The sequence below is a fragment of the Humulus lupulus genome, chromosome X, assembly GCF_963169125.1.
Source record: "Humulus lupulus chromosome X, drHumLupu1.1, whole genome shotgun sequence".
NCBI classification, from domain to species: Eukaryota; Viridiplantae; Streptophyta; class Magnoliopsida; order Rosales; family Cannabaceae; genus Humulus; species Humulus lupulus.
In genome coordinates this window covers 70,902,736-70,915,377 of record NC_084802.1, presented here as the reverse complement: position 1 = coordinate 70,915,377, position 12,642 = coordinate 70,902,736, and the positions used below count along the sequence as shown (strand labels likewise).

General features: G+C 36.4%; 1 protein-coding gene and 1 pseudogene across 1 annotated transcript; both read left to right on the top strand.

Annotated features, from left to right (window-relative positions):
* The first annotated feature begins 2,661 nt into the window (after window positions 1–2,661).
* LOC133805940 (uncharacterized) lies at window positions 2,662–2,979 on the top strand. Its single transcript, XM_062244086.1, has one exon. It carries the CDS (start codon window positions 2,662–2,664, stop codon window positions 2,977–2,979), a length of 318 nt encoding a protein of 105 aa, XP_062100070.1.
* A 3,395-nt stretch (window positions 2,980–6,374) lies between these two features.
* LOC133804846 (pentatricopeptide repeat-containing protein At5g18475-like) lies at window positions 6,375–8,644 on the top strand (annotated as a pseudogene).
* Window positions 8,645–12,642: the final 3,998 nt, after the last annotated feature.

The following is a 12,642-nucleotide window of genomic DNA, read 5'->3' as shown; positions in this document are numbered from 1 at the left end:
TGACCAAGTATGGGGCCACTGTGAACTGTAAATGAAGGAGAGTAGTCTTAAACTCGGCAGGAGAAGCACCGTTCGCCTTTCAAGGCATAGCCACAGAAAAGAAATACGCCATGATCTCCACAATGAAGGCGAGCAAAATGCAGGATGATGGCTGTATTAGGTATTTGGATAGCATTGTGGACAAGGAAACTGAGACAAATCTACAACCGATCGACATACTAGTTGTATGTAAGTTTCCCAAGGACCTTCCTGGGATACCATCCGATCAGGAAATCGTATTCGAGATAGAGTTAATTCCGGGAACAGCACCAATTTCAAAAGCTCCGTATCGGATGGCACCTACAGAACTCAAGGAACTATAGACACAACTTCAAGAGTTATTGGATAAGAAATTCATTAGACTGAGCCATTCTCCATGGGGTGCCTTGGTCTTGTTTGTGAAAAAGAAGGACAGATCGATGCGAATATGTATCGACTATCGGGAGTTGAATAAGTTGACAACCAAGAATCAATATCCGCTACTGAGAATTGATGACTTGTTTGATCAACTTCAAGAAGCATCAATATTGTCAAAGATTGATCTCCAATTGGGCTACCACCAGCTGAAAGTAAAGGAGTCAAATATTCCAAAGACAGTTTTTTGAACGCGGAGCCTTCATGGATCTCATGAAAAGGGTATTTAGTGAGTATTTGGATAAGTTCATCATTTTGTTCATAGATGACATTCTTATTTACTCGCAGAGTTGAGAAGAACACACAACTCACTTGGAACTGGTTATGCAAAGGCTGAAAGAGAAGAAGATATATGAGAAGTTCTCAAAGTGTGAATTTTTGCTGGAGAAAGTGAGTTTCCTCGAACATGTGGTGTCGGGGAATGAAACTTTGGTGGACCCTACCAAGATCGAGGTTGTTAAACAGTGGAAACCACTGAAGAATGCACAAGAAGTTTGAAGTTTCTTGGGGCTAGCAGGGTATTATTGGCGATTCGTGGAAGGTTTTTCTAAGATAACATTGCCAGTGGCCGTTCTCACATGAAAGAACATAAATTTTAAATGGACTGATAAATGCGAGCAAAGCTTTCAAGAGCTGAAGATGAGGTTAACAATTGCTCCAGTACTTACAATCCCGAACGGCACCGAAGGCTATGCGATTTATAGCGATGCATTGGGACAAGGGCTGGGTGTGGTGTTGATGCAACATGGCAAGGTGGTAGCCTATGCTTTGCGACAATTAAGAAACTACGAAAGAAACTACCCTACGCATGATTTGGAGTTGGCAGCGATAGTTTTTGCACTAAAAATATAGGGGCATTATTTGTATGGGATTCACTGCGACATCTACTCCTACCAAAAAAGCCTTAAATACTTCTTTACACAAAAGGAGTTGAAGATGAGGTAGCGGTGATGGCTAGAATTATTCAATGATTACGACTGTGACATCTTGTACCACCTAGGAAAAGATAATAAGGTGGCAGATGCACTAAGTCGATAGCTAATGGCCTACGTGCTGACGGTGAGAGAGATATCGCAAGAGTTGCAAACCGACATCCCCACTCTGGATTTGGAGTTGGTGGTCGGCCAACTAGCAAACCTCTCAATACAACCAACCATCATGGAAGCTATTCAGGGAGGACAACTTGCTGATCCATGGCTACAAAGGCTGATACATAAAGTGAGAAAAGACGTACGTTCGCGATTTCATATCACATTTGATGGGGTGTTAGGATTTAAAGGAAGAATCTGTGTTCCAGACGATGATGAGATCAAGAAGCAGATTTTCTACGAGGCACACAACACCCCTTACACTATGCACCTGGGCACCACAAAAAGGTATCAAGACCTGAAGAAATATTTCTGGTGACCGGGAATGAAGAACGACGTGGTAGAGTACGTAGCACATTGCCTGACTTGTCAGCAAACCAAGGCCAAGCATCAACGACCAACAGGTTTATTACAACCATTGGAAATCCCAGAATGGAAATGGGAGATGATTACTATGGATTTCATCACTGGTCTACCAACCACTCCAAAGGGGCACGACACGAATTGGGTTATTTTGGATAGGCTAACCCAATCGTTGCATTTCTTGCCAATCAAGATAACTTACTCGGCGGATAGATTGGAAGATTTATACATAGCAGAAATTGTGCGTCTGCACGGAGTACCTACATCCATTGTATCTGATCGAGATGGACTCTTTACATCAGCATTCTGGAAAAGAATGCAACTAGGACTAGGTACCAAGCTAAAGTTCAGCACTTCTTTCCATCCGCAGATCGATGGTCAAAGTGATTGACCAATCTGAACCTTGGAGGATATGCTGAGGGCTTGCGTGTTTGACTTTCAAGGTTCGTGGAATACGAAATTTCCATTGATAGAGTTTGCTTACAATAATAGCTACCACGATTCCATTAAGATGGCTTCGTACGAAGCATTGTACGGGAGGAAGTGTCGATCACCGATTCATTGGCAGGAGGTTGGTGAAAGAAAATTCTTTGGATCAGATGAGGTGGATCAGGTCACTGAGGATATCTGATAGATACGCTAGAGATTGTAGACCTCGGTGGATCGACAACACAAGTATGCAAACTGACGAAGGAGACCTTTGGTATTCGAGGTTGGGGACAAGGTGCTGCTAAAAATAGCTCCACTGCGAGTAGCAATGCGATTTGGGCAGAAGGGGAAACTTAGCCCAAGGTTCATTGGATCTTTTGATATTTTGGAGAGAATTGGGGAAGTAGCGTATCAGATTGCTCTTCCCCCAGCCCTATCTCAAGTCCACGATGTGTTTCACGTGTCATTGTTGAGAAAGTACGTGAACGATCCAACACATGTCCTTAGCTACAAACAACTAAGCGTGGACCCTCAACTAGCCTATGAAGAGAAGCTGGTAGTGCTTCTGGACCGGAAAGACAAAGTGTTGAGGATTAAGATGGTGCCTTTGGTCAAAGTGCAGTGGTGTAACCACGACGTCGAATAAGCAACTTGGGAGACAGAAGCCAAGATGAAGGAGTGGTACCCTCATATGTTTTGATGTTTCGAGGACGAAACTTCTATAAATTGTAGGTATTGTAATGCCCCACGTTTCGGGTACCTACTAGTAACCGGTTCAGGGCGGTGAAAACTTGTATGAATATTATTTTGATTAATAATATAGGCTTGAAAATCCAAAATCATGTTGTTCATGATAGCCTTTAAGTGTGATTGCAAGCAAATCAGAAATTTCGATCTCGAACCTACTCAAAAATCCTAACTGGGTAAAATCTCGAATAAAATTATGTTGAAATTAAATAATTATGGAAAAAATAAAACGGGCATAAATTTTATTGGAGAAATTAATCTATGTTTAAAAAAAATCCTTAATCTTCTTTTTTTTTTTCTTTCAAGGAAAATGCTTTTTGAGCATATTTGTGGAAATTAACTAGTAAATAAATCCACAAATTTATTTGGAAAATTTTAAAAAGAAGAATAAGAATGACTCGTGGATTAGGTGGACTTTAACCATTGAACCACATAAAAATTTTGTGTTAAGATTTACGATTTATTATCAAGCTTAATTTCTCTAATCGAATTTCTTAATCCCCTGTTGGCGCGAGAAATCGCGTCAACGATATATTTTTTGTGGTATGATTTATCTTTTTTTTTTTTTGTAGAAACTATTTAGTTTCTATCTCATTATATATAATGGTGGTATATAATTTTGTTAGTATAATATATTCATTTTAGTAGTGGTATATAGTTTTGTGAGCATGTTACATACATTTTTTGAGTAATAATATACTAATTTTGTTAGAATTTTTTTATGGTATATAATTTTATTATCATGGTGTATTGATTTTTTGTCTTATAGTATATAATATACTATAGTAGATATAGTATGTATGTTTAATAGCATGATATATCTATTTGTTTAACTACATTATAGCAAATTAGTATACCATGCTAGTAAACTTATATACCATAAAATTAAAAAAAAAAATCAATTGATATGAAATAACAATAACGAAATTTGATATACTATAGCATAACCAATATATATATACAGTGTTAGCAATAATTAAAAAAAAACACATGTAACTTTTATATAATATAAATCATACAACTTTGATATACCTACTACTAAAAATATATACACAAGTTGGAAAAAAAAATATCAACATCCCATCAAAAAACGAAAAAAAAATCAACATAACTTTAAAATAAAAAATAATTGAACAAAACTAATATACATATACCACAATATTAAAATATTTAGAATGGAATAGTATTAATGTAATTTGCTATATAAAAATGGCACATTTGGTAATGTATAATATTAAGAAGTTGGGTTATTTTCTACAAAATTGAAAACATGGTTATTTACTAGGGATGAAAATGGAGCAGGTAATTGGCGGGGGGTGCTCCCCACACCCCCATCCCCATTAACAAATTTTAAACCCCGTCTCTGCTCCATCCCCGCATATTCCTCGTCGGGGAGAGGCGGGGAATCCTCGTTGGGGCAGGGAATCTCCATTAGTACCTATTTATGAAAAAGCAAACTAAAACAAAAGGTAAATTACTTAAAATTAATATATATTACACTATATTAATAGCTCAAAGTATTAAATATTGTCCAAAACAAATTAATTTTTTTTAAAAAAATTACTAATATGCTACAAAATCATAAAAATAAACATGCAAAATCACAAATAAATAAAAAATTAATCGGAGCTCCGTTGGGGCAAGGAGTGTTATCCTCATCCCCGACCCGTTTAACATTCGGGGGTAGAAAATGGTCCTTGTCCCCACCCTATTACCCATTTAGGCAGGAAATTCCCGCCCAATTAGGGGTGGAGCCCCACAGAAAAAATTTCATCTTTATTATTTACTTACTTTCACACATCATTAAGGGTCATTTTTCTCCAAGCCCCTGTTTTATTTTAATGTGTAATTATATCTCTGGTACAAATTTGTCATCTTTTAGATGATCTACCTCATATACATGATTTTTCCATCATTTCTTTCGTACTATGTATATTTTTAATTCTTTTCATTTTTACCACTTGGCTTGCATTTAGAGTAGAAGTCGAGTCGTTTGATGTATTTGTCAAAGATGTAGTTGGACAATAGATTGGCTTCAAGATCGTGCCTGAGTATAGGCGAGCTAGGCCCACGCCTAGGGTCCCATCCTAAAGGGGCCCCAAATTTTAGAAAAATATCAATTTTTACATACAAAAAAGCTCCCAAGTTTTAGAAAAATATCATTTTATATATAAAAATTGGACAAATATATTTTTTTCTTTATTTGTCTTGGGCTCACCTATCTCAGTCACCTCCCTGATTGGCTTCGCAAATGTTTTTTTTTTACTGGTACATTTCTTAAAATTAGATTTTTATTTTAAGATATTTTTAAGGAATTTTTTCTTGAATACAATTTTGTTTTGTTTTTTGTTTTTGTTACTTTTTTACTAGTCCTACTTTTCTTTCAAAATTACGCATTCAAGTTTTTAAAAATACGATTTTCAAAGTTTCATAATTAGAAAAATACGGTATCATGAAAAATAACTTAAAAATAATTTGGAAACAACTTACCGCATCAACCCAAAATAAATTAAAAAAAGAATAATATGTATATATATATATATCAAAATAACTAGATATGAACTCAAAATTAACCTAAGAAAAACGTAAAAACAACACAAAGAAAAAAAAAACAAATCAAAACGGTAAAAATGTAAAAAATTTCCTAAAATTATAACATTGAAAAAAAAATGTTTGACAATAAAAATGATGAAATTCATTTAAAATAAATCTTGTTTTATTTTTTTATAGGTTGAAAAATATGGAAAAACAACATTGAAAGGAGGTTTTACAACTAAATTTTTTGTCTGGGTTTTGTTGGACTAGATCTGTTGAACTAACATGACTAAAGGTTGAAAATGATAAAAATGATTGGTAAGGTTTTTTTTCAATCCAAAAATTAAATTCTTGTATATGAGTTTGTAATTTTATATTTTAAAATTTTTGCATTTATTCATTTTTAAAAAAATCACTTTTATTTGAGGCAACTTTATTATTGTGCATATTTTTTTGTACATATTTTATTTGTGGATATTGTTTTAACAGTGAGGTGTAAGTACGGCATAAAATGTGTGATGTGCCAAAGATTTTCCCATTATTTTAATTGGGTAAGTTTTTTTTTTATATATAAAATATAAAGTGTTTCTTGGAAAAATTGAATACCAACAGATTCAACATAGAAAATTATCAACTTTGTTTAAAAAATATCAAGCTTTCACGTATCTATAAATTAAAAAAAAAAAACAAATTTACGTTTTTTTTAAATAAAAACAAAGTTATAATTTTTCTTTTTACCGTATAAATGAAAAGAAAAGAATATGAGTAGCCCTTCATAAGTACATGATCACCTTCTCTTTCTCCCTCTTCCACCGTCCTTGCTTACTACAAAAGAGACTGTTAAACACTTAAACCTGAGGCTGAGAGTGAGTGAGTCCAGTCGGCCAGCCTCCCAAGTCCCACCACCACCTTTGACACATGACAGTAAGAAATACTAGAATATGGTTTTGCGTCATTATTTGTTTATTTATTTATTTTTTGAAATATTTATCTCTAAACCTAATGAGAATGAAATTGAATGTTGAATAACCTCCACCAATTGTTTTTTTTACCCCAACATCAACTGTTTGTTAAAATGTCTATGTGAGGTGAGCTTGCGTCCGCAATTTCCTTTCCTAATATTTGGGTTTCTTGTATTTGGCGAGTTTAAGGAGAAACTTCGTGTATTTCTAGTTCTCCTTCATGTCAATTTGCACTGCAATTTGTCGAATTCCACACTCCCCTCACCTTTTTCTTTCTGCTCTAATTTTGTGTTTGGGGTACTAAGATATATGCGTTTTATATAAATATGTATATAAATTCTATTGTTGTTTTAACTTCTTCAGATGACAAGGCTTTGTAAAAGAAGTAGCAAATTTTCATGAATCTAGTGAGAGTTACTTCTGCTTTGCAGCGCAGGTTCTTTTACTCAACTGTAGCAGCATCTTCTTCGATTCCATGGATCTCTCCCCTTCAGCTTTCAAAAGCCAGTCCCCGAAAACCAGACCCTCCGATCGATTCTGCAACCTTTTCCATAGATGGTCAAAGAAAAATCAAATGCATTTCTCACGAAACTGCGATCAACTTGATCATACGTGAGAAAGATCCACAACGTGCATTGGAAATATTCAACACTGTCTCGGAGCAGAATGGTTTCAATCATAACAATGCAACCTATTCAACTATACTTCATAAGCTTGCTATGACCAATAAGTTCGAGGCAGTTGAGGCAATTCTTCGTCAAATGACCTAAGAAACTTGCAAAATTCATGAGCCTATATTCCTGACTCTCATGACGCAATTTTCAAAGTCCTCTTTGGATGACAAAGTGCTTGAGATATTCTATGCCATCCGACCAATTGTTCGGGAAAAGCCTTCACTGAAAGCCATCAGCACTTGTCTCAATCTCCTAATTGAAGCACACCGAGTTGATTTGGCTCAACAGCTTCTCGTGCATTCAAGAAAGAATCTCAACTTGAAGCCAAATACTTGCCTTTTCAATATATTAGTTGAGCACCATTGCAAGAAAAGGGATATTGAATCTGCCTTTGAGGTTGTGAAAGAAATGAAGATGGCCAAGATTTCTTATCCTAATCTGATTACATACTCAACTTTGATAAATGGTCTCTGTGAAAGCGGGAAACTAAAAGAAGCGATCCAACTTTTTATGGAAATGATCTCAAAGGATCAAATCTTGCCTGATGCACTGACATACAATGTCTTGATTAATGGATTTTTCCGCAAAGGTGGCATTGACAAGGCAAAGAAGATAATGGAGTTCATGAAGAGCAACGGATGCTACCCAAATATATTAAACTACTCAGCCATGATAAATGGTTTCTGTACGGTGGGAAGATTTGAGGAAGCTGAAGAGGTTTTTGATGAGATGAAAAACTTTGGTCTGAAACCTGACAAAATTTGCTACACAACTATTATTAACTTCTTCTGTAGAGTTGGAAGGACAGATAAAGCTATGGAATTGCTGAAAGAGATGAAAGAGAAATATTGCAGGCCCGATTTAGTGACCTTTAACGTGATACTGGGTGGACTCTGCAGGGAAGCTAAATTTGAGGAGTCCCTTGAAATGCTTGAAAAACTTCCTTATGAAGGTATTTATCTGAACAAGGCAAGTTACAGGATTGTGTTGAATTTCTTATGTCAACAGAATGATCTTAAAAGGGCATCAGACTTGTTGGATTTGATGCTGGGAAGAGGGTTTGTCCCACATTATGCAATTTCAAATGAGTTGCTACTTCACCTTTGTAACGCAGGAATGGCAGAAGAGGCAGCCATGGCCTTGCTTGGATTGGTAGAACTGGGGTTCAAACCTGAGCCTGATTCCTGGGCTTCGCTGGTTCAATTGGTTTCTAGAGAAAAGAAAGCTGTGGCTGCTTTTCAACTACTTGACAAGTTAATTTACTAATTAATTTTCCTTAAGCTTAGTACAATCTTTTTCTTATTTATCTTACATAAACCATTGTTGTAAGATAAAAATAAAATAAAATAAAAAATAACACTGTCAGATATTGTGAAATTCGGTTCAAGCTTTAAACCAATGCTTTAGGGATACTTATTTTAATTTAAATTGAATATGTGGGTTCCACTACTAAATCACATCAAAACTATATGTCATGTCCTAGAATGCCTTATAGCAATGCTCAAAACTAAAACATGACAAGTACAAATATAGAGAAAGCTTATATGTTAGTAAAAGTTTTAACTTATTTTTTTTTTATTTGGATTATATAAATATCTTTTTTTTAATGAAAAATTCTTTTTAAAGTGTTCGAATATTAATTATAAAAAATATTGTTGTCTATGATTTCATCATTGGACATGTGCTAGTAATTAGAGAAGTAATTAGGCTCATCGGGAGATAATAAAACTCTGTAGATCGCATCCAGAGCCAGAGCTTCTCGAAATGTAATCTCCTCCCAGCAAGCCATGACCCTTTTTTTGGTGTGGATGTCTCGTAGTGAGGCCACGTCCCGAGGACTACATTAACAGTCATCCCGTCTTCTTGACATGATGGTCCTTTAGGCCTAGGAGTTTTGTCCTCGGTCCTGGAGAGAGTGCCAAGTGTCAGTCAATGTAGCATTGGGCCATCACAAGATCATTTGACAACTTTTTTTGTACCTAGAGTTGTGGCATCAAGTTTGTACACTCGACAATTGGTATGTCTCACAACGTCGTCTAACAAGGGAAAACGTGCAGCTGCATTCTGACAGTGTCAGAGACATGTCTCCCATAAAGTTGGCGGGCTGCAACCTACAAATTGGGTCCCGTGCGATACGCACGGGCCCACGAACTTAATTAGAATATTTGGAGGGGCTGAATAGCAATTAACTCCCCAAACAATTGGGGAATATTTGTAATAAATTATATTAATTACCCTCTGCCTCTATAAATAGGGCTAGGGGACCATTGTAAAAGGGTTCATAACTTTTGTACTCAGAGCAATATATATGATGCCTAAGAAAACCTCCATTGACTTGCCATCTCAAACTTCAAGAATACTAATATTAAAGACTCGTGGACTAGGGTTATTTTATAACTTGAACCACGTAAAATCTCGGTGTTAATCTTCTTTATTTTCTTTAAGTTATGTTATTAAGTTGATAGCGAAAAAGACAGTCAACATTTTGGTACTTTCATTGAGAGCTTGAAAAAACAGTCACGGTGACCATGCGTAGAAATGCCCCAAACGATGTTGCTCCTCCCACCGGATCTAAGGGGGGAGAACCTAGCCGACTACCTCCACAAGACCTCCTGACGATGACCCAGGAGGATTACGATGATAAAACTGACTACAACGGCGAAGATGACGGGTTCTATGAGGAGAACTATCCTCAGCCCATGGACGCGAAGGATCCACCAGAAGTGGTGGCACTATGCAGCCAAGTGGCCTCCCAGCAGCCAAAAGTTGATGCCCAGGAGAGGCATATCGTTGCCCTACAAGAGATGGTTAACGCTTTGAGGGCTACTCTAGCGGCCCAAGGGTTGCAAGTGGACCCCCATGGTGAAGTACCACCTAGGCAGGCTGCTTTCGTGCCACCTGCGCACGCAACCGGAGTGCCACATGTCAATGCAGTGGGCGTGCCTCCCGAGCACCTCGCTGGCGTGGCGCAAGATCCATGATGGACCCAAAATAGGTATGTTTTAAATATTTATATTGCAAGTACACGAATCGTTCATATAGAATAGTGATCGTGTAAGCTAGGATGTCGAACCCAAATGAGTTGTCTAAAATAAAAAAGAAAACTTTTTTAAACCAAAATTAATAAATTATAACCCAGCTCCAAAGATTGATGAGATTTAATGTCATGGACATAAAATAAAAGATTTAAAATACAACTATTTAAGAGAATAAAAGTAAACTAATTATGATTTGAAAATAAGTTGTAAAAGAAAGATTATTAAGATACTAGAATCCACAAAATGTAAGTTTAATAATACTTATTAGTATATTGATTCACAAGTTTTAGTGATAGTTAAAATAAGTCAAACTATCATTTTCCAAATAGATTTATAATTTTAAGCACAAATTATTTCTAAAAAGATATGGTTTTTCTTCACTTTTCAAAAAAAGTATAATTTCAAAGAATTTAATGTGAATCAACATAATGAAAAAAAAAATCAGATAACATTATTTATAAGGCAAAACATAATATTTTTGTTCTAAGCATTGGACGTGTACAATTTAATGACACATCTTACACAAAGAATATTATGTTTTGAAAAATGAAGAACAAAGTGCAATATTATCTAACAATCCAAAATATAAGATATTAAAGATGAAAGACATATATGAAGAAGAAAAATCCATAAACTTTGTTGCATTACAAGGGAAATCAACATACAACATAAATACTATCTAGTTACAAGTTGCTTCATCATGATCTTAATAATCTTATGAAAAAGATTAGAAGCACATAACTAGAATAGAAATTATAAACATAAATAGGAAAATTTGGAGGAGGAACCCCCAAAATTTTCCTCTAAAAACACATAGAAAAATGACCAAAAAGAAAAAAAATATATGAGGAGAATAGAGTGGTCTTGAAAGTGTAGAAATTGTGTAGTGTAACCTCTTCCCTAAAATAAGCACACAAATCTCTTATTTATAGCCAAAAAAATGTTTAAAATAATCAATTTAAATTAATTAAATTGATTAAATTAAATTTGAAATGAAGAATAATATGGCATATAGGGGTAATTTTTAGGTGTAATGATAATTTTGGGGTAAAATTTGTAGAAAAGTTTGGGTAAAAAATGTGTCATTTTTGGACCAAAGGGGACAAGGAGACAAGGAGGCATTTGTTGGGCTCAAAAGAGGAGGAGGCAGCTGGGCTTGGTGGCTGTTGGCAGGTGGCCCGTGGGGTGCAAGGGGGCAGACGGCTGGGCCTGGTGGTTGTTGGGTCGTGGGCCGAAGGCTGGGCAAAGGCTTGGTGGAGTGGGCTGGTTGAGGCAGCTAGGCAGGTGGCGTGGGCCTGGGGCTGAGGCAGGCGGGCCCAGGCAGAGGTGTCTTGGAGGTGCGGTCCTGGCTGGGAGCAGGGGACTTCGGGTGGGCCTGGGCCGTGGGCTGGAGGTTTTGTTTTCAGATTTGCCATGTTTTCTTTCTTTTTAAGCTTCATTTCCTTTCTTGCTTTTCAAAAATGCAACATACTCCCTACACAAATTAAATCATAATCAAATATTTTCAATTATAAATAAATCATATTAATTCTTTGAAAATACTTAATTAAAAATTAATTTAATTTAGCATTTAAGATCAACAAAAGTGCATTTTTTTACTTCTAACTAAAATCAATAATTCAAATAATTAAACTACAAAATTTTACAATAATATAACTATAAAAATACACAAAAATCTATAAAATTAAAACAAACCTAAGAAATTCAAAATTACTTAAAAACTTAATAAATTACTTAAAAACTCAAAGACTAAGCAACAATTAACATAAAAATGTGCTAAAATAACTCTATTTTGTAGAGTTATCAATCCACCAGCTTGCGTGCCACCTGCGCACCTAGCTACCCCACCTGTGCCACAAGATAGTGGAAAAGGAAAAATAGACGAAGATCCTGCTCAAGGACAGACGAGAACTCGTTGGGCTTTCGAGCCCATTCAGCCCCCAAAGATGGCCAATAATAACCAAGGGCGTGGAGCCTAAGGACACCGCCAGGCCGCTAGCATTTGCGAAGCCCGGGGAATTTCACCCAAGCGCGTTGCAACAGATCGTGTTAGGCTTGGAGGTGGTGTCCCGCCGGCACGTCGCCAGCATCACAAGCACCCTAGCCAGGGGGCCAACAGGAGAAATGTCTCAGTCAACCGAGGACAAGGGATCAGTCTCTCGGTCAATAAAAAATATGTTGAATCTGAGGGGGAAACAGAAGTAGGATACTCCGAAGACGATGGTCGCCACCAAGAACAACCTGACCTGTGAGATGACTTGAACGCTCGCAGGGGCAGGACATCTCCCGAGGATAATCCTAGGAGACGACAACAATCGGACCTTCGAGATAACCTTAATCCTCGGAGGAGAGA

Bases quoted from the DNA above. Each gene is read 5' to 3' on its own strand.
- LOC133805940 (XM_062244086.1), top strand. From the start codon at position 2,662: ATGCGATTTGGGCAGAAGGGGAAACTTAGCCCAAGGTTCATTGGATCT.